The 22,975-nt window shown below is 44.0% G+C and overlaps 1 protein-coding gene across 1 annotated transcript in view; it reads left to right on the top strand.

Moving 5' to 3' along the window:
- Positions 1-22,975, top strand: part of gabrg1 (gamma-aminobutyric acid type A receptor subunit gamma1) — a 277,968-nt gene that overhangs the window by 189,183 nt on the left and 65,810 nt on the right. Inside the window, exon 4 of the mRNA XM_085969629.1 lies at positions 14,100-14,320. Within this exon, the coding sequence (XP_085825755.1) occupies positions 14,100-14,320 (221 nt within the window). The remainder of the gene's footprint in view (positions 1-14,099; positions 14,321-22,975) is intronic.

Genomic DNA, 22,975 nt, shown 5'->3' with positions numbered 1-22,975 from the left:
TGCATCACCTTGCACTTTTCAGGGTTAAATTCCATTTGCCACTTTTCCGCCCACCTGACCAACCTGTTTATATCGTCCTGTAGCCTGAGGCTTTCCTCCTCGCAATTTACCACCCCACCAATTTTCGTGTCATCTGCGAACTTACTGATCATACCTTTTACATTCTCATCCAAATCATTTATGTAGATCACAAACAGCAAGGGACCCAGCACCGATCCCTGAGGTACCCCACTGGACACAGGCTTCCAGTCACAAAAGCAACCTTCGACCATCACCCTCTGCCTTCTGCCACTAAGCCAGTTTTGGACGTGGCACAGGTAGTAATCCAGAGATTATTACCCTTGTGGTTCTGCTTTTTAATTTGGCCCCTAGCTGCTCAAACTCCCTCAGCAGAACCTCCTTCCTTGTCCTATCTATGTCGTTGGTACCAACATGGACCACGACAACTGGATCCTCCCCCTCCCACTCCAAGTTTCTCTCCAGCCCAGAGGAGATGCTCTTAACCCTGGCACCGGGCAGGCAACACAGCCTTCGGGACTCTCGCTCTCAGCTGCAAAGAACTCTATCTATCCCCCTAACGATACTATCCCCTACCACTACAACATTTCTTTTATCTCCCCCCACTTGAATGGCCCCCTGCTCCACGGTGCTGTGGCTGGGTTGCTCATCCTCCCCGCAGTCCCCGTTCCCATCCTCACAGGGAGTAAGAGCCTCAAACCTGTTGGACAAGAGCAAGGGCTGCGGCTCCTCCAACACTACCTCCTGGATCCCCGTACCTGGCTCACTTCTAGTCACACCATCCTGACCCTGGCCACGGACTACATCTGAATTAATTAATCTAATTGGTGTGACTACCTCCTGATACACAGAGTCCAGGTAACTCTCCCCCTCCCTGATGTGTCTCAGTGTTTGAAGCTCGGACTCCAGCTCTTCAACACGGAGCCGGAATTCCTCGAGCAGCCAACACTTACTGCAAATGTGATCACCGTGAGCATCAATGGTGTCCACCAGCTCCCACATATTGCAGCAGCAACACATCACCTGATCTCCCATTCTATGTAATTAATTAAATTTATTAATATTATTCTTAAATTCCCTCTGCCCCGATTCCAGATGATGAATATCGCACCTTAGAAACTATAAACCACAGAGTTTAAGCTTAAAAAAGAGAGAAATACTCACCAACCAATCACTTACCCGCTTTCTGGTGACGTCACACTTGGATTACTTTTTACCTCTCTCCTTCCCTCTGAGGTCCGAGACTGGAGATTGGTGCGCCTTACCTGGGTCTCGGGAGCCTTTATACAGCCGCTCAACCCGCGAATCCCGTCGATTCTCGCACTGAGGCCTTACCTGGGTCTCGGGAGCCTTTATACAGCCGCTCAACCCGCGAATCCCGTCGATTCTCGCACTGAGGCCTTACCTGGGCTCTGGGGCCTTTATACAGCCGCTCAGCCCGCGATTCCCGCCAATTCTCACACTGAGGCCTTATCTGGTCTCTGGGGCCTTTATACAGCCGCTCAGCCCGCGATTCCCGCCGATTCTCGCACTGAGGCCTTACCTTGGTCTCTGGAGCCTTTATACAGCCGCTCAGCCCGCGATTCCCGCCGATTCTCACACTGAGGCCTTACCTGGGTCTCTGGAGCCTTTATACAGCCGCTCAGCCCGTGATTCCCGCCGATTCTCGCACTGAGGCCTTACCTTGGTCTCTGGAGCCTTTATGCAGCCGCTCAGCCGGCGATTCCCGCCGATTCTCAAGACTGTAGGTCCCGTATTGGACTAATCAGTCACCTGCAAACTCATTTTTAGTGTGGAAGCAAGTCATCCTCGGTTCCGAGGGACTGCCTAAGAAGAAGTGCGCTGCAATCATGCAAAGTAGCAGGAAGCAGGAATTTTATATGCTGCCTGAACTCCTTTCAACAGACGCAGGTAGATCATGCATCATGATCTCCGTGCCCATTTTTGGGCCTAATTTAATTTCACCCCAAAAAATGAGAGGGGACCTCATTGAAACATATAAAATTCTGACAGGGCTAGACAGACTGGATGCCAGGAGCATGTTTCCCCTGGCTGGGGGGTCTAGAACGAGGAGCCACAGTCTCAGGATATGGGGTAGGACATTTAGGACTGAGATGAGGAGAAATTCCTTCACTCAGAGGGTGGTGAACCTGTGAAAATCTCTACCACAGAAGGCTGTGGAGGCCAAGTCACTGAATATATTTAAGAAGGAGATTTCTAGACACAAAAGGCATCAAAGGGTATGGGGAGAGAGCAGGAATATGGTATTGAGATAGAGGATCAGCCATGATCATATTGAATGGCGGAGCAGGCTCGAAGGGCCGAATGGCCTACTCCTGCTCCTATTTTTCTATGTTTCTATGTTTTGGTGCATGAGATGTATGTGTTTCATGTGTTTTGTTGCTATGTTTTCTTTTGTGTGCTGTGAACTTCTGTATGTTGTTTCTTGATGTTCCCTATTATACTGTGCCCCCTAGTTTAAGGAAGAATAACACTAATGGGTAGCTGAATACAGTAACTACTGGCCAGTTGCAGATTGTACAGGTGGCCCACTGTCTGTATCTATGACTAACCTTGATGCGCTTGCATTAGTTTAAGGGATCTCCTTTGTAGGAAATACAATGGGCTTTTTGCTTTCAGAGGCTGCATCTGGTGTAACTTGTGCAGATGGCACAGAATGTCCACTGATATGAGTGCCAACTGGCTGCATCTGTGCTACAATACACATGCCACACATCTCTCGACCACTGATCTATGTGAGCACAGAACTTTGGGAATGTCAGAGGTTCATCGATCCACCTTCACTGTTATCTGTAACTGTAGTGTATGTGCCTTTAAGTCAGAACTACTTTTACAGCTCCTGTATACTGTAGTACCGGCAGTGACCACACCGGTATATAAGCTTTGCGCATGCCTCTGTACCCCCAGTCGAGAGACTACCCTCCTCCAGTAAAGACCTGTTATTTGTTAATGTACAGCATCCGTGTGATTATTTAATAATAGCATATCCACTGAACCACGGATCCAACAGTGGCGACGAGTGTCGATTCGAATCTACCTGCAACATAAAAATTTTTTTTTTTAAATAGTCGAGGTCAGGAACATGGGCGTCGACCACGAGCAACCGCCCAGCAGTCAGGCAGAGATCCAACTTCGCAGGGGAGGCTGTGGAGAGCCGGGCTTGGTTCCCCAGCCACAGCGAGCAGTAAGAGACCGACGACAGGTCCAGCGCAGACCCTTCCCGAGTAGCGGCGGCTGGAGCCGACCGACGGCGGAGAGAGAGCCGAGCAGCGTTGATGGGTTAAGACAGGGGTGGAAGAGCGCAGGGCGCAGCCGGGGGTTGAACACCGAGCGGCGTCAAGGAAAATAAAACAAACCGGAGAGAGAGAGGGTAAGAAACAGTCGGGTTCTAGACTGAGCGTCGTCGAAAAATATAAAAAGAAGAATGTGCAGAGCACAGCCAGTGCTCACGGGCTGAACAGGCTCCGCGGGGCGAAAAAAGGGGAGACTCCATTGACCCGCGGAGAAGAAGGAAGAGCATGGGAGGCGCCATTGAGCCACGGAGAAGAAGGGAGAGCGCGGGAGACGCCATTGAGCTGCGGAGAAGAAGGAAGAGCGCGGGAGATGCCATTTTTAGAAGCCGCAGCGGAGAAGAAGGGCGAGCGCGGGAAGGAAGGAAAGCGCGGGAGATGCCATTTTGTGCCAGCGGAGAAGAAGGGGAAGCGCGGGAGGTGCCATTTCTGATAGTTAACGCACACCCAAGGATGCCGAAGAGTGGCAGTATCTCTATTTTCGACAATGAAGTCGAAGATTGGGCGACATATGTGGAACGTATTGAGGTTTACTGCAGGGCGAATGAAGTGCCAGATGCCAGTTTGGAGCGGGACTAGCAGACACGTTAAGGGACAAGTTTGTGTGTGGGCTACAAAGTGAAGGAACCCAGAAACGGCTTCTATCAGAAAAGGATCTTACGCTGGACAAAGCTTTCAGTATGGCAGTATCACACAAAGCAGCCGCAAGGGGCACTGCAGAGATACAACGGAGACCGCAAGGCACCAATGAAATGTGCTATGGAACAGGGAAGTGCTATCGCTGCGGCAGAACAACACATGACCAGAAAGATTGTTGGTTCAAGGACCAAGTGTGCAGACAGTGTGGGAAAGCAGGACACATAGCAAGAGTCTGCAGGTCTGGGAAGAAAACCAACAGTAAGAAATCTCCACAGGAGAAGTACAAAAAGGTACACCAGGTGATGGACAGTGGTTCAGATGAACAGAAAAGTGACACACACTCCGGAAGCAAGGAGCTGGGTTGCCTGAAGCTACATAAGGTAGCCGAAATGGAGGATCACCAGACTATCTGGGTTACACTCAAGACAGACGGAGTCCAAGTGGAAATGGAATTGGACACAGGGTCAGCTCTAACAGTCATAAATCAAAGAGACTACAAGCGGCTATTTTCACACATACCCTTGAAAGCAACAGAGATTGTCTTGAAGACGTATACGGGGCAAAAAGTCTACCCCAAAGGAAAAATAAGGGTGAAAGTGACATATAAAGGCCAGGAAATACCTAAAATGGATATATATGTATTGCCAAATGGAGGACCACCACTGCTAGGACGTGAATGGATCTGGAAGATACAATCAGATTGGCATTCCATACAGGCACTGAAGGTTGAGGCCAAAAAGGATGACGACGTTACACCTGGACAACTGTCAAAAATGCTAACTGATGCAAAAGAAGTGTTCCAGGAGGGACTAGGAACACTAAAAGGAATAACAGCAATGATTAAAATAGAGGAAAATGCAAGCCCAAAGTTTCTGAAAGCCAGACCAGTGCCTTATGCGATCAGACCAGCTGTTGAAGCAGAGCTGGAAGGGTTGGAACGTTCAGGAGTACTGTCCAAAGTGGACTGGAGCGAGTGGGCTACACCCATTGTTCATGTAATGAAGAGGTCGTTGAGTAATACGCCTGGGGAACCAAAGAAGGTCCGCATCTGTGGGGATTTTAAGGTGACAGCGAACCCAGTCCTTCACACGGTGCAATATCCGCTTCCACGAATTGAGGATATTTTCGCCTCGCTATCTGGAGGTAAACGCTTCACCAAAATTGAACTAGCCCAGGCGTACTTGCAAATGGAGGTAGAAGAAGCTTTGAAACATTACCTTACGATCAACACTCATAAAGGTCTCCATCAATACAACCGGCTGGTGTTTGGAGTAGCCTCGGCTCCGGCTACCTGGCAAAGGGCGATGGATCAGGTCCTGCAAGGGATTCCAGGGACCCAGTGTTATTTGGACGACATCTTGGTCATGGGCGAAAATGACGGTGATCACCTCGCCAACTTGGAGAAGGTGCTCACCAGATTAAAGGAGTATGGGCTACGAGTTAATCGCCACAAGTGCGAGTTTTTCCAGAAACAGATCTCGTATTGTGGCCACATCATCGATGAAGAGGGGTTACATAAGTCCCCTGACAAGATTGAGGCAGTAGTCAAGGCTCCAGCACCGGAAAATGTGTCACAACTGAGGTCGTTCCTCGGGCTGGTAAACTACTACCACAAGTTCTTACCAAATTTGTCTACGGTATTACACCCGCTGAACACCCTACTGCAAACAGGGGTACCATGGAAGTGGGATGACGAACGTAGACGAGCTTTCCAGAAGTATAAGGAATTGATCACATCAAAAGAGGTGTTGGCCCATTTCAACCCAGCACTACCTATTCGTTTAGCATGTGATGCATCACCCTACGGTATTGGAGCGGTGCTGTCGCACAAATTCCCAGACGGGTTGGAGAGGCCAGTAGCCTTTGCATCTCGGTCACTAACCTCAGCCGAGCGCAACTATGCCCAGATTGACAGGGAGGCCCTCAGCCTAGTATGGGGAGTAAAAAAATTCAACCACTATCTGCATGGGCAGAAGTTCACCTTGCTGACTGACCACCAACCACTTGTCTCCATCTTTAATCCTAAGAAGGGCGTTCCAGTGATGACTGCACAGCGGTCACAAAGATGGTCCCTGTTTCTAGGGGCGAATCAATATGAAATAGAATATAAAGGCACGAAACAGCATGGGAACGCTGATGGGCTATAAACAAGGCGAAAATATATTTATAAACTCAGGGATATACCTGTTTATACACTGTATGAATGGAACCGCGTTTATGTGTTCAACCATAAATGTATTTTGATGCTTTGGCAACATAAGATGTACCTTATCATGCCAATAAAGCGATTTGTATTGTATTGTATTGTATCGCGCCTGCCACTGCCTACTGTGGAGGAAGCACCAGCAGTGGACCCTATCGAGATATTTTATTCGTCAATAATTGAACAATTGCCAGTGACAAACGCGGATATAGAGAAGGAGACCCGCAATGATCCGACGCTGTCACGGGTATATGAATTGACGGTGAGGGGATGGCCAACACATGGCGACTCACTGTTGCCAGCATTCTCATCCAGAAGAGAACAGCTGTCAGTATGCCAGGGGACAGTGATGTGTGGATCCAGAGTGGTGATTCCACCCAAGTTAAGGGAGAGAGTGCTAAATGAGTTACATGAAGGTCATCTGGGGGGAGTGAAAATGAAAAGCCTTGCTAGGGCTTATGTGTGGTGGCCGGGAATCGATCAACAAATCAAAGACCTAACTAAGAGCTGCTTAGGATGCCAGAAGGTCCAAAATGCACCACCACATGCCCCTCTACACCCATGGGAGTGGCCCTCCTCTCCATGGCAACGGGTGCATATTGATTTCGCTGGTCCATTCATGGACTCAATGTTCTTAATAGCAGTGGATGCTCATTCAAAGTGGCCTGAGGTGATAAAAATGTCTTCAACCACTACAGAGAAAACGATCGCAGTCCTACGGACCATATTTGCCAGAAACGTTTTGCCAGACCAGATTTGCTCTGATAATGGACCACAGTTTGTGTCCGACGAGTTCCTAAAATTCATGAAAAGGAATGGGGTAAGGCATTACACATCCGCCCCGTATCATCTAGCCACAAATGGATTGGCTGAGAGGTTCGTACAAACCTTTAAGAAGGCGATAAAGGCCATGTGCGACGATGAAATTCCACTACAGCATAAGATGGACAATTTCTTATTAGCCTACCGAAACGTGACACATGCAGTTACCAACCAGACCCCGGCCATGATGTTCTTTAACCGAAGGCAGAGATCTCGTCTGGACTTGCTCAGACCAAATGTGCGAAGAAATGTTGAGGACAAACAATTCCAGCACATCAATGAGAAGCCGACAAGGAGCTTCAATGTAGGGCAACCAGTCTTGGCCCGCGACTATCGAACAGAGAAGTGGCAACCCGGAACGATATGTACAAGGCAGGGGCCATTAATGTACACAGTGGATGTCGGGGAGAACATTGTGAGACGCCACGTCGATCAGATCTTAGCGTCACAGGAATGCATCAACCCCATGTCTCGAGTACCTGGGGATGAACCCGACATACCGGTAGCATCTACTTCAGACCCAGTAGCAGTGGAACCCGATGAACTACCCGATGAAAAGGGGTCAGAATCGCCTCTGCACCAAGAACAAGAACCTCTGGAAAGGCGCTATCCCGAAAGGGTCAGGAAGCCGCCCCAAAGACTGAATCTATAAATGGACTTTTGTTGTTTAAAGTACATGTTGAAATGTTAATTGTTATTTGAATATTAGGGGTATTACTAATCTAAAAGGGGAGGAATTGTAGTGTATGTGCCTTTAAGTCAGAACTACTTTTACAGCTCCTGTATACTGTAGTACCGGCAGTGACCACACCGGTATATAAGCTTTGCGCATGCCTCTGTACCCCCAGTCTAGAGACTACCCTCCTCCGGTAAAGACCTGTTATTTGTTAATGTACAGCATCCGTGTGATTATTTAATAGTAGCATATCAACTGAACCACGGATCCAACAGTAACTATTCTACAAATGAGTTGAAGCATGTCACAATTGCTTTTGAAGGTTGGACCCGAAGCCTCCAAATTAGCTGTTGGAACACTCGCAAGAGATTCTCTTACTAGGGTACAATTCAGTGATCCATGGACTCATGGTGGGGAAGCTTGCTTGACAGCAACATTGGTCACTGACTGGGCAACACTACTGTAGCACCAATTCTCTGACCTGTGATGCAGGGTGCTTTTTGTATGTGTCATGTAAATCATGGGATTCCACTTGTTGCATCATCTGTGCCATCTTTTGCTATCCCCCTGCTGCATGGTACTCTGTATAACCAGAAATCTGTGTCCAAACAGACCAGTGGGCAGCAATGAAGCTTTTACAGCTTTGCATTATGGCTGCTTCAGTCTGATTCTCCAGCATGCTGGAACCAACCCTTGGGTTGCTGCTCCACCAGTTCCACCTGCACTTGCTGCTCCTCACTTGTGCTTTATGCTTCATCAAGATCTTTCTTCAGAACTTACTAACTGACCTCCTGGAGTGGACTCCTGCTTACTATTATAGGACTGGGTGAGACATAGGGTTGCCAACCATCTGGGATTGGCCTTGGGTCTGCAGGAATTGAAGATGAATCTCCAGGACACTGCTGTGAGCAACTGGGAGAAAAATCATCAGAATATTTAAAAGAATTGTGTTTTTTTTAAATTTTCTTTGAACACTTTTGCTTACTAGTTATAAAAATATTGGAGATGGGGAAGCAAGGCTGCTTGGCTGAGAGTCAAGGATCATTCAATCGGGTAACTAAGAGTCTGTTCATTTCCCAGTTGACATGGGAACGGCAGTGCACTGTGAGGATGGACGATGAATGGTGGAAGCGTGGTGGTGAGGCGGTTAGAGGAGGGAGTTCATGTGATGAAACCTCCAGGCCTATGTCCGACCAGATTCGGCAAACCTAGTGAGGCAGGCTGCTGTGAGCTACTTGTTTAAGGCTAGATATTGGGCTCTGCTGTCATCTGCCCTTGACACCTCGAGGAACAGAAGAAGAATCTATTTTATAATGCTGCCAGTAAGGCACCGTATGAAACAGAGATTACCTAGCAAGACATTGTATTGTGTTATGCTGCAGCATTTGCCGATGTGTGAGGGAGTGAAGTGAATTAGTTAGTGAATAAGGCGATGAAGAATGAAAAACAAAAGATCAGATTGTGGGTGAGCTCCTCCACCCCAGGCCCAGAACCTCCAGGGCATACTCTTCTTAAGAAACCAAGGTTCCTATTATGTCTGGCCATCTCCTGTAAGCTGATATAAAAAGGGATATATATTGGAATAAGAATATGAGATTTGTGTCACCCAACTGGCCTGCGCAGGAGCCACTTTAGTGAGTCTATGAATGTGCAGCATGCTGCTAACCTGTGTTGGCAGTGAGCTTGGTGTTTGCCACATTTAGTGGGTCACTGGGTAAACATATTGACATGATAATAATAGAGAGTGCGTTGGTGAATCATGGGCATCTCTGTGGTGTTGGAAAGGACATGAACAGTTGCTAGGGTTCTATGTATTCTCCCTCCGTCATCCTGCACCAAGCTGGCAGTGACATGCTTTTATGATTTATTGTTAGGCAACTTTGTACAATTAAGCAACATATGCACACAATTATCTTGGCAACCTTCCTGAGAGCAGCTAATTTCTTCCTCATGCCAGGACACCTGAAGAACTCAAAAACAAAAGCAAAATACTGCAGATGCTGGAAATCTGAAATAAAAACAGCAAATGCTGGAAATACTTAGCAGGTCAGACAACATCTGTGGAGAGAGAGACAAAGTTAACATTTCAGGTTGATGACCTTTCGGCAGAACTGTTTATGTGCTCATGTTCCAGAGTGGGGATTGAAGCTATGACTTTTTGTCTCATAGGCAAGAGTGCTACCACTGAACCAAGCAATGTGGGTTGGGACCTGTTAATGTCAACTGTGGAAATTCCTTCCTGCAATACAATCTCTTTGTCATTATGGATGTATATTCTTATTTACAGAACCCCGCAATTTTCACTGGTACTAATTTACTTGATATGTCATCTATTTATCTGTGCACTTTATTGAATATATATTTTTTTAACAACTATGACTTTCAGTTAAGTGTTGGATGCAGAGTTCACATTCTCTGAGATAAAACCACATGAGCTGCGCCTGGATCATGTTGGGGGGGGCTATTCCTTCACGCCAAAAAGCTCCAGCTGACAAGACATCATGAGAAAAATTGCCTTTTTGAACTTGCTGATCAACGATTTCACAAAACTATGGTGCAGTTCACAGCTGAATTACCAAACTACTTGACATTTGTGTTGGTTAAGCGGCTCATTAGCTTTTTTGTTGAATGTTAAAGGATACTGTTGTGTATGTAATATGTGTGCTACTTTGAACCTATGGACAGGACTGCACTACTTGTTGGGCGTAGTGATACGCAGTACCACTCCTGGCCATAGGGGTATAAATAGTACTGTGGGTACTGATCTCCCCTCAGTTCCCGCCTGTGGGCATGAAGTAAAGACCTACGTGTAGTCCCTACCTCCAACCAGTAAAGACCTGTTTTATTGTTACTGATTAAGTCTGAGTATTAATTACTTGAACAACTCACAGATTTAACAGATACATTGTGATTTTTTTTTCCACAGTGACATTTTGCAGTACTGTGTGCATTCCTGCCATCTTGTTAGAGGGTCATAAAGATGGAAAAGGAACATTTGATCTATTTTAAGATAAAAGGAAAATAAGAGGCGCAATGTTTTTCTGACATTGAATAATCTCCTAATTTATATTACCTCTTAAAAGTATATATCCTTGATGTAATGTCATAAAACTGGGCTCATTATTAAAATATGCAAAGTAAGGAAAACTCATATTTATGTTGTATATTTGTTGTGCAAACCCACAATATGCCATTTTAAACACTTTTTTGGATGATTTGAATCTTGGACAGAAAGAACATTCATTTCATAAATGCATGTCTTTTGCCAACTTAAAAAGAGAACGATCTAAATGCTTCTTTGCTGTAGGAGGGTGGGCAGAAGATCCAACCATGTTCATCCTGCCGGAATATGGCTGCATTGAAAAAGCAGGGTGAAATCCCAAGAGAATTGTGTCCTGCCCCAGGTCGACTGACCAATCTATCATTCTCCGCCATTGATCAGTACAGAATTTCAGTCATGTGCTCATTATCCTGCAATTAAACTGGAGAGGATGCAGAAAAGATTTACAAGGATGATACCAGAAATGCGAGGGTATACCTATCAGGAAAGGATGAACAGTCTGGGTCTCTTTTCTCTTGAAAAGAGAAAGCTGAGGGGTGACCTAATAGAGGTCTTTAAAATTATGAAAGATTTTGATAGAGTAGACACAGAGAGAGTGTTTCCACTTGTGGGGAAGAGCAAAACTAAAGGCCATCAATATAAGATAGTCACCAAGAAATCCAAGAGGGAATTCAGAAGAAACTTCTTTACCCAGTGAGTGGTGAAAATGTGAAACTCACTACCACAGGGAGTGGCTGAAGTGAATACTATAGATGCATTTAAGGGGCGGTTGGATAAGCATATGAGGGAGAAGAGAGTAGAGGGTTATGCTGATAGAGTTAGATGAGGAAAGATGGAAGGAGGCTCGAGTGGAGTGGTACATGGACTGGTTGGGCCGAATGGCCTATTTCTGTGCTGCATATCCTATGTAATCCTATATGAAACATTTTGATTAAAAAAAAATCTATATCAAAGACTGTTCAGAGTCAGAGTGAGAATATTAAGGATAGTCCCAAGGGTAAACATTCCACCTTAGGGCTTCAGGCCCACACTGGTTTAAAAATGAGCCATTTTATGCTTTTCTTTCTACTTCCCTTTCCCATAAAGTGCAGAAGGGCTTTATGAATATCAATTGCTTCCCTTGAGATTACACAGAACACAAGTTTATATGAAAAAAACGGCCTTGAAATTCCATTGGGGCTCTCCCAGTCTCCTGAATTAACTTTTGCAGGAGATCGGCAGAACTCCTGGAGAAACTGTGTACGCGGTTGAAAACAGCTGTTTCGCCATCCTCAGCAGAATTTCAGGGCCGTTGTTTCCAATTGCATGAAATGGAGGCTAGTACCTGCAAATGAGTACTTCACAACGTTTTATAAATTCAGATTCCCTGTGTTCCCAGGCCTTGTCCTAAAATTGTTCTGTTGCAATGGTTAGAAGATTTGTAAGATTTTTTTGGGCATGACTCAGTCTTTCATTTCACTGCCCCCCCCCCCCCCCCCCCAAGGACATGCTTGTCCTACATTCAGCACTTTTGCAGTGATGCAGATGAGATCAGAAACGTAGCAGCACTGATGATTGAGTTTACATATTATTATGATGGCAGAGCAACTCTGTGTTGTCATGCACTGTACCACCACTCCATTTTAATTATATTTTTCAGGGAACTATTATGCAATACTCTGAGGAAAAATTGTTCAAAACGGCACTATGATTAAAATGACCAATTCCCTCCACCATTTACAGTTGTACAATAATTATTTTTAAAGAACCATCATCTTTGCATACATGTTTAGCAAGCTTTTTCTATTTGTTTACCTATCATAGACATGTGATGATATCTTGCCAAAAGGTGCCATTACGTGATGCCACTGCTTGGCAATGTCACTTTAAATAATTGATTAAAAAATAGTAAAAGACCAGCAGTAACCCTAGTGTGATAATTATCAGAGATCTATCACTTAATTTGGAAAAAAATAGGCAAAATTATTAGAAACATTGCATCCCTGCTACAGCCCCTCAGAAGTTGTAATTGTCCGTAAAAGATGGATTAACTGTTATCGATAATAGGGGTCTGAAGACCATTATTTTTAAGAGAATTGTACATTGCATTGGCAGAGTATAGTGCACTGTACTTGTTCTCTCTCTATTATGTTACCCTGTGGAAATTCAGCATCAGCAGATTGAAATGTTGTACAATCTCTGCACCCAACAAATAGCACTATTGCTGTTTAATGGCATGCATGGCTGTTTCTGTAATTACTTAAATATTGAATTTTGAATAACTGCAAAGTCCTGGAGACATCAGAAATAATTGCTGGGGACATTGTTCCAGACTCCAAACCCTGAAAACTGATGGGCGTCTCTGGGGCTTGGCTTCCTTTCTGGCTGCAGTAGACACAAATGTTTAAACAGACTGTGCTCCAGTCATCCATGTGCACTTTCATTTGTTTAAATGTTTAAACATTTATAGATCAGATATTTTCAACCTACCACCTATTGAGAACTGAATGTGTGATCCTGAAAATGGTCTGAAGAACACATCAATTAGCATAAAAACAAATTAAAAATTTACATAAAACTTATTGCTCTGACCTTCAGACGTCTCTCGTGCTTGTTGCAGGGTCAAATTTAGAAAGTAGTTAAGGAACAGGAGGAGAAATAGAATAGGTAGACAGGATCTATCTGAGACATTTACATATTTCCATCACAAGTGAAATCACCGAGTTGATTAACAGAAAATCGTTGAAAATTCCTGCTTTACATGTTCCCAGTTTCACGAGTGATCCACAATCAAACAGGACACATTTACAAATCCATAGTGCCTCTTGGTGCATCAGATTTTATGCAACATTGTCATATTTTACTACAAGTTACCTCATGCGTGTACATTAATTCACAAATATTATATTTGAAATAGATTGTGTCCTGTTATTGAGGTTTGGCCATGTTCAATTTTTTCCATGTTTCTTAAGAGAACATTAAGATTTATCTTTGCACCTCTTATTTGTAGTCACAAATCTCAATGTAAGCTTTGTGAAAACCCCTTTGGAATAATCTTTAATAGTGGTTTCCATTTGTTGGTTGAAAAATAATTTTTTTAACAATTGGAATATCAGGCTTATTTCTCAGCACATTTTGGTCTTGATATTACTCTCAAGTTAGGTTCAATGCTGAAAGCAATTCTGTGCAGAAGACTTGTCCATGGCATTTTTAGTGATGTGCTGGAGTTACTGATCTGCCGTGAATATGTGGGAAATTGTGAAGCACAGAAAATGCTACAATGGTATAACTTATTTATGGATTACTCAAAGAAAATACAGTTCAAAGTTTGATAATGAAAGATGTTAAAATAGCTGGTATATGTTATGTAAATCTCTGATTTTTTTTCAGGAGTATTCAATTGATATATTTTTTGCACAGTCTTGGTATGATAGCCGACTGAAATTTAACGGTACAATGAAGGTTCTCCTTCTAAATAGTAACATGGTCAGTAAAATCTGGATCCCAGACACATTTTTCCGAAACTCAAGGAAATCGGATGCTCACTGGATAACCACTCCCAATCGATTGCTACGAATCTCAAATAAGGGAAAAGTACTGTATACACTAAGGTAAGACAGTTGGATGAAAAGCTCAATTGCTGTGGATCAACCAGTTAGCTGGGAATGTGCATTTCTATTTCCTTCCAGATAAAATGAAGAACTCAGAACTGACACCAAGGGCAGGATTTTCATTGGGCCGTGGAGGCGGGATTGGAGGTGTGTGGGGGGTTAAAATCTCGAAATCAGGGGGCACAAACCCATCCCACCCCCAACCCGCCTCCATGTCAGTTGCAAAGGAGGTGGATATCCGACCTGTGCTGGGAGCTGCCTCCCCGAGGCGGGAAGGGGATTAGTGCCAATTAACTGCCTGTTAACAGATAGTTAACAGCAGTTTTTAGCCTAATCCCTATTTTTATTCCTGAAGTGTGGGATTCCCGATGGCTCCAAACCATGCCAAGTTAGCGAGGCGGACTGTCGGGCTGAAGGGCTTGGAGGGTTCGAGATGTCCGGTGTTCAGGTGAGTGATGGGTGCATGAGTGCAGAGGTAAGTATGTTTGGTGTGTTTAAAGAAGTTTTACTTACATTTACTTCCCTTTACAGCCTTCCTTCCTTCAGGTCTCGGGAGTCCCTCATCTCACTGGCACAGAAAGCAGAATGGCCGCGAACTGTCAAAAGTTGCAGCATTCAGCTTTCTATTCTGGAGAGATCTCTAAATCAGCCTGAGAGGAAGGAATTAACTTGGAGTACAGATTGTCAGTGTTTGACAGCTTCAAAGAGCTATCAAATGTTGATATTTCATCTGTCAAAAGCTCTTGACAGATGAAATGTCAATCTGTGACGTCACCTGTTGCCGGGTGGCCCTTAATTGGCCTGCTGAGCCTGCTGGGTGGGCTCAACAAGGCCAATCAAGTGAAAATCGCGTGGGTTGGCCACAACTCGATGGAGGCGGGACTACAACCCTGAACGTTGTAGTCCCGCCTCCTACACGCCTCCAGTATCAAAATCCAGCCCCAAAGCTCGGCATTTAAAAGTGTTATTTTGTTTGTAAACTGGTGTCTATTTGGAGCTGTGCTGAATCTGTTAGCAATCATTTGACTTGTGGTTTTACAAGCGTACTGATAAAGAATCTATTTATGCACTAAAATGCTTGCTAGCAATGTTATTTTACATATTCATTTTTAAGTGGAGGGTTTCTTTTATTAACTGGGAAATTAATATGAAGGGTATCATCCCAATTTTATTCCTGAAATACTTCCAGAATAAACAAAAAGTGTAAAAATCCTTATGTATAAAATACAACGCTTAATGTAAGGTTTGCAGTAATCTTTAAGAAAAAAATGCAACTGGATCTGGTTACAAAGCCCTGTGCTTTTTTTTGCAAATGACTTCAGTTCTTGTGGAAAATCAGACATTGGCTTAGTTTTAAATCCAGTAGGCCTATTATCAGTATGCCTGTAATACCACAAGCCAAATAACTTCCAACAGAAATTGTCCATTATTTTCTCGAATATAGCAATTATTTTGTGTTGGGTAAAAATTTTAGATATTTTTTTCCTTTAGAAATATGTTCATCCATTTCTGTTCATCAGTAACAACTAGCCAATCAAACTGACAGCTAGATCTGTTTGGACGTGTGTGTCACAAATTTGATAAATCTCTCTCTAAATAGAACCTGGCCAATCAGTGTGTACCAACATTGATGATCCATTTTTGCATTTCTCAAGTATTTTAATGAAGTGCTTGATCACCAGTATTTTCAGGTAGGCTGTGAATACATTTGTGCAGTGAGGGAAAATAGAATGCTGAAGCAATGGCTGATCGCACTATTTGCAAACCCTCTTTAACTGGCCAGAATCTGGCTGCCCATCAAGACCGGTTTCATGAAAAGCAGGATGAACTTTTATGGGCCAGAGTGTGGCCCATAAATTAAGTTCAGTGCAACACTGCTTGGACAGATATTCATGAGTGCAACAACACTGTCATAGAAATCCTAAAGGGCTGGAAAGCGATTAGGAAGAAGTATCAGCAGTCAAGTATAGCCACCAAGGAAATGTGAACATGGAACTGGGTCTACAATGGCACCAGAGAGGACCATAACAACGACATACATTTGAATAGCACCTTTAAAGCCAAGGGCCCCTAGTCAAACTGAAGCCAATGGGGATCATAGGGAAAATTCTCCAGCGGCCGAAGGCATAAACTGTCACAAATGAAGATTATTGTGGTTTTTGGAGGCCAATCATCTTAGCCCCAGGACATCGCTGTAAGAGTTTCTCAGGACAGCATCCTAGGTCCAACTTGCTTCAGCTACTTCATTGATGGCCTTCCCTCCATTATAAGGTCAGAAGTAGCCATACCCAACACGAGAGAGCCGAGCCCCTTCCTCTTGACATTCAATGGCATTACCATACCGCCATCAACATCATGGGATCACCATTGACCAGAAACTCAACTGGACCAGCCACACAAATGTCGTAGCTACTAAAGCAAGTCAGAGGCTGGGTATTCTGTGGCAAATGGCTTATTTCCTGACTCCCCAAAGCCTTTCTACCACCGACAAGGCACAAGTCAGAGGTGTGATGGAATATTCTCCACTTGTCTGAATAGATGCATCTGCATAAGAACATAAGAACATAAGAAATAGGAGCAGGAGTAGGCCAATCGGCCCCTCGAGCCTGCTCCGCCATTCAATAAGATCATGGCTGATCTGATCCTAACCACCAATCCACTATCACAGAACCATCTCCTGAATCTAACAGAATTAGACACACGAAATAGGAGCAGGATCAGGCTACACGGCCCCTGGGCCCGCTCCGCTACCCACAGGGCCACGACCGATCCGAACCTAGACTCATGTCCAAATTCCTGCCCGCTCCCCGTAACCTTTAATTCCCTTTACTTCTAGGAAACTGTCTAATTCTGTTTTAAATTTATGTAATGATGTAGCTTCTACAGCTTTTTGGGGCAGCATATTCCATGGACCTACCACCCTCTGAGTGAAGTAGTTCCTCCTCATCTCAGTTTTGAAAGAGCAGCCCCTTATTCTAAGACTATGCCCCCTAGTTCTAGATTCACCCATCATCGGGAACATCTTCCCCGCATCCACCCGATCCAACCCCTTCACAATCTTATATGTTTCAATAAGATCGCCTCTCATTCTTCTGAACTCCAATGAGTAGAGTCCCAATCTACTCAACCTCTCCTCATATGTCCATCCCCTCATCCCCGGGATTAACCGAGTGAACCTTCTTTGTACTGACTCGAGAGCAAGTATGTCCTTTCTTAAGTATGGACACCAAAACTGTACGCAGCATTCCAGGTGCGGTCTCACCAATACCTTGTACAACTGAAGCAATACCTCCCTATTTTTATATTCTATCCCCCTAGCAATGAAAGCCAACATTCCATTGGCCTTCTTAATCACTTGCTGCACCTGCATACTAACCTTTTGAGTTTCGTGCACCAGGACCCCCAGATCCCTTTGTACTTCAGTACTTTCCAGTTTCTTGCCATTAAGATAATAACTTGCTCTACGATTTTTCCTGCCAAAGTGCATAACCTCACACTTTCCAGTATTGTATTCCATCTGCCAAATCTCTGCCCACTTACTTAGCCTGTCTATGTCCCCTTGCAGGTTTTTTGTGTCCTCCTCACTCACTACTTTCCCTCCCATCTTAGTATCATCTGCAAACTTTGATATGTTACACTCGGTCCCCTCCTCCAAATCGTTAATATAGATTGTAAAGATTTGGGGACCCAGCACTGACCCCTGTGGAATACCACTAGTTACTGATTGCCAGTCTGAGAATGAACCATTTATCCCAACTCTCTGGCTTCTGTTAGATAGCCAATCCTCTATCCATGCCAGCATATTACCCCCAATCCCGTAATTTTATATCTTAAGCAATAATCTTTTGTGTGGCACCTTGTCAAATGCCTTTTGGAAGTCTAAATACACTACGTCCACTGGTTCCCCTTTATCCACCCTATACGTTACTTCCTCAAAGAACTCCAGCAAATTTGTCAAACATGACTTCCCCTTCATAAAACCATGCTGACTTTGTCCTATTAAATTATGATTATCCAAATGTCCTGTTACTGTCTGCTTAATAATGGACTCCAAAATTTTACCTACCACAGATGTTATGCTAACCGGTCTATAGTTTCCAGCCTTCTGTCTACTGCCCTTTTTAAATAAGGGTGTTATATTAGCAGTTTTCCAGTCTGCCGGGACCTTTGCCGAGTCCAGGGAGTTTTGGAAAATTATTACCAATGTATCCACAATCCCTACCGCCACTTCCCTCAAGACCCTAGGATGTAAGCCATCAGGTCCAGGTGATTTATCCGCCTTGAGTCCCATTATTTTACTGAGTACCACTTCTTTAGTGATTGTGATCGTGTTTAGCTCCTCCCCCCCCTTTAGCCCCCTGTTTGTCCAGTGTTGGGATATTCTTAGTGTCTTCTACTGTAAAGACTGATGTAAAATATTCATTCAGTGTTTTTGCCATCTCCATATTTCCAACATTAATTTCCCGGTCTCATCCTCTGAGGGACCAACATTTACTTTAGCCACCCTTTTTCTTTTTATATAACTATAAAAACTCTTACTATCTGTTTTTATATTTTTTGCTAATTTACTTTCATAATCTATCTTCCCTTTCTTAATCAATCTTTTTGTTATTTTTTGCTGTCTTTTAAAGACTTCCCAATCCTCTATCCTCCCACTAGATTTGGCTACCTTATATGCCCTTGTTTTTAGTTGAATACTATGCTTAATTTCCTTACTTAGCCACGGATGGCTGTCTTTTCTTTTACACCCTTTTCTTCTCAGTGGAATATTTTTTTTTGGAAGTTGTAAAATAACTCCTTAAATGTACACCACTGATCATGTATCATCTTACCCTTTAATCTATTTTCCCAATCCACTCTACTCAATTCCGCTCTCATACCTTCATAGTCTCCTTTATTCAAGCTTAGCACGCTTGTTTGAGATCCAACCTTCTCACCCTCTAATTGAATATGGAATTCAACCATGTTATGGTCACTCATTCCAAGGGGATCCTTTACGAGGACATTTTTAATTAATCCCATCTCGTTACACAGGACCAGACCTAAGGTTGCTTGCCCCCTGGTCGGTTCAGTTACATACTGCTCAAGAAACCCATCCCTAATACACTCAATGAACTCATCCTCAAGGCAGCCCTGCCCAATTTGATTTGTCCAATTAATATGATAGTTAAAATCCCCCATAATTATAGATGTTCCCTTATTACAAGCCTCAACTATTTCCTGATTGATACTCCGTCCAACAGATTTGCCACTGTTCGGAGGCCTATAGACTACGCCCACTCGTGTTTTTTCCCCCTTATTATTCCTTACCTCCACCCAAACTGTTTCATTATCCTGATCTTTTGACCCAATATCATTTCTCTGTATTACAGTGATTCCTTCCTTTATTAACATAGCCACCCCACCTCCCCTTCCTTCCTGCCTGTCCTTCCTGATCGTTAAATAACCTGGTATGTTTAATTCCCAGGCATTGTCACCCTGCAGCCATGTTTCTGTAATGGCCACAAGATCATACCCATATGTAGTTATTTGTGCCATTAACTCGTCTATTTTGTTACGAATGCTACGTGCATTCAGATAGAGAACTTTCAAAGATGTTTTGTGACACTTCGTTCCTGCTTTTGCCCTTTTTATTACTTTACCTTTTACTCCATACCTTCTGCCCCTTCCTCACATGCTCTGGTTTTTAATTTCCCCACTGCTACCTAAGTCTATGACCTTCTCTGTTGTCATTTTTATTATTTGCTCTCTAGGAACCTCCCCCCCACTAGTTAGTTTAAAGCCCTCTCTACAGCCCTAGTTATATGATCCGCCAGGACTCTAGTCCCAGCACTGGCCAAGTGAAGCCCGTCCCAACGGAACAGCTCCCTCCTGCCCCAGTACTGGTGCCAGTGTCCCAGGAAGCAAAACCCATTTCTCCCACACCAGTCTTTGAGCCACGCATTTAACTCTCTAATTTTATTTGTCCTAGCCAAATTCACTCGTGGCTCAGGTAATAATCCAGAGATTATTACCCTTGTGGTTCTGCTTTTTAATTTGGCCCCTAGCTGCTCAAACTCCCTCAGCAGAACCTCCTTCCTTGTCCTATCTATGTCGTTGGTACCAACATGGACCATGACAACTGGATCCTCCCCCTCCCACTCCAAGTTTCTCTCCAGTCCAGAGGAGATGTCCTTAACCCTGGCACTGGGCAGGCAAAACAGCCTTCGGGACTCTCGCTCTCGTCTGCAAAGAACTCTATCTATCCCCCTAACGATACTATCCCCTACCACTACAACATTTCTTTTAACTCCCCCCACTTGAATGGCCCCCTGCTCCACGGTGCTGTGGCCAGGTTGCTCATCCTCCCTGCAGTCCCTGCTCCTGTCCCCACAGGGAGTAAGAGCCTCGAACCTGTTGGACAAGTGCAAGGGCTGCGGCTCCTCCAACATTACCTCCTGGATCCCCGTACCTGCCTCACTTCTAGTCACACCATCCTGACCCTGGCCACGGACTACATCTGAATTAATTAATCTAATTGGTGTGACTACCTCGTGATACACAACATCACTCTGCAACATCACTCAAGAAGCTTGACACCATCCAGGACAAAGCAGTCCACTTGATTGGCACCCCATTCGCCACATTAAACATCCACTCCTTCAACCACTAGAGTACCATGACTACAGTGTGTACTATCTACAGGATGCACTACAAGTCGCCAAGGCATGTTCAGCAGCACCTCCCAAATCTGCAACCTCCACCATGTAGAAGAACAAGGGCAGGAAGTGCATAGGAACATCATCACCTCCATGTTTACCTCCAAGTTATGCACCTTCCTTTATCATCGCTGAGGCAAAATCCTGGAACTCCATAGCTAACAGCACTGTGGGAGTACCTTCTTCATATTGACAGTAGTGGTTCAAGACGAAGGCCCGCCGCCAACTTTTCAAGGGCAACTTGAGATGGACAATAAATATCGGCCTTGCCAGCGTCACCCACATCTTGAGGATAAATTAAAAATAGTAGCATAGGTGCTTCATAAGGGTGGAGGAGACTATAGGACATCAATCATAATTTGGGGCAAGAATTATAGGAAGTGATCAAAGGAATAACACAACAAAAAGTTTGAACGAAGGATGACAGCCTCCATGGACATGAAGACAATTAAAGGCATTCCTTTTGAGGATCTGGGAGGCTGTCAATGCACACTAGCTGGCATGTACAAAATTCATCCTATTTTCTGCTTGACAGAGGAGGGAACATCAATGTTTCTGTGCTCTCAAAGTGAAAGCATTCTTTTAAAGAACATTGAAATTGATATTTTGATCTTTAACAACAAATGGCATTAATATTCTATAGCAGTTGGGTTTGATGTAATTCACTTGAGATTATGCTGTGGGATACTAACAGGTTAACATTTGCATTAAAATAGTAAAGTAAGGAATTTTGTACAACTGCATTACGACTTTATAATATAGTATCCCATGAAATCATTTCAAATTATCTGTGTTCACTGCAGTTGTGGAAAATATTAGCTACTTTAGAAAAAAAATTCTAAGAAAATTATGGTGTGTTAAAATTGGGAAGCAGGAGGTCGTTGAAAATTCCAGCAGGAATTGGAAAATGGCACACAAAATTGAGCACAGTAGTGTTGTGGTTATGGCACTGCACGAAGAAAACTGAGTTCAAATCTTGCCATGGCAAAATGTGAAATTGAATTTAATAAAGGTTAGTTTGTGGGTGAGCACCAGAAAAAAATGACCACGAAAGCCACAGGAATGGCTGTCATCCTACTGAACTCCACAAATAAACTCTAAAGCCTGCACATCTGCCAATGCACTTTATTATGGTTATGCTTATGTTAATGTATTACAAGCCAAATGTATGTTGAATGTTTAAATATCTTAATCTAAATGTACACTCTCGGGAGTCGCAAGCCTACATTTCGTTGTACTGCACTTGTGCACTAACAATGACAATAAAAGTTGATTTGATTTGATTTTGATTTGATTTGAGGAATATTGTGAAAATGCTACTGATTTGCTAATGCCTTGTAGGGAAGGGACGCTGGCACCCCTTACCTGATCTGGTCAAATGCAACTCGAGTCCACACTGCATGGTTAACTCTCAATGCCCTCTCAAAGTGGCCAAACAATTGCTATCAGGACAATAAATGTGGCATTGCTGGCCTTGCTCTAATTCTGAGCACAAATAAAGAAACAAAAGTTTCTAGGCAAAGTTGTTTTTCTATTTCCTCTGCCCTAGTTAGTGATCCATTCCACATTAGTGTAATTCTTTATGTGAGGAGATTGAAATAAGAGAGGTAATTTTACAAAATCATATCCCTGGTGGGAAGCCTTGCCTGTCAGGTGTGCACATTCCTAATTCAGGTGCGTGTTCCTCGGAATTTCCCATCTATGATGCGACTGGAGCTTAATTTTGTAAAATCAACCTTGAGTGATTCATTGACTTTCCCCATTGGTGTAAAATTTCCGCAGGGTTCCCTAACCTCCTGCTGTAACTTTGGCAGAGGATTAGTTGAAACCCCAAGAGATATGGCGCCAGTGGCTGTTTATGCCTTTTCTCGGGCTTTCTGCCGATCTTCCGCTGAAGTTATGGTGGGAGATCAAGGTATCCCCAAGAAAATTCTACCCCATTGTCTTTTCATCTCTG

The sequence above is a fragment of the Somniosus microcephalus genome, chromosome 2 (genome assembly GCF_052327205.1).
Source record: "Somniosus microcephalus isolate GS21.2 chromosome 2, FLI_Smic_1.0, whole genome shotgun sequence".
Taxonomy (NCBI): domain Eukaryota; kingdom Metazoa; phylum Chordata; class Chondrichthyes; order Squaliformes; family Somniosidae; genus Somniosus; species Somniosus microcephalus.
The sequence above is the reverse complement of the archived record's forward strand: the minus strand, read 5'-3'. Positions and strand labels throughout refer to the sequence as shown.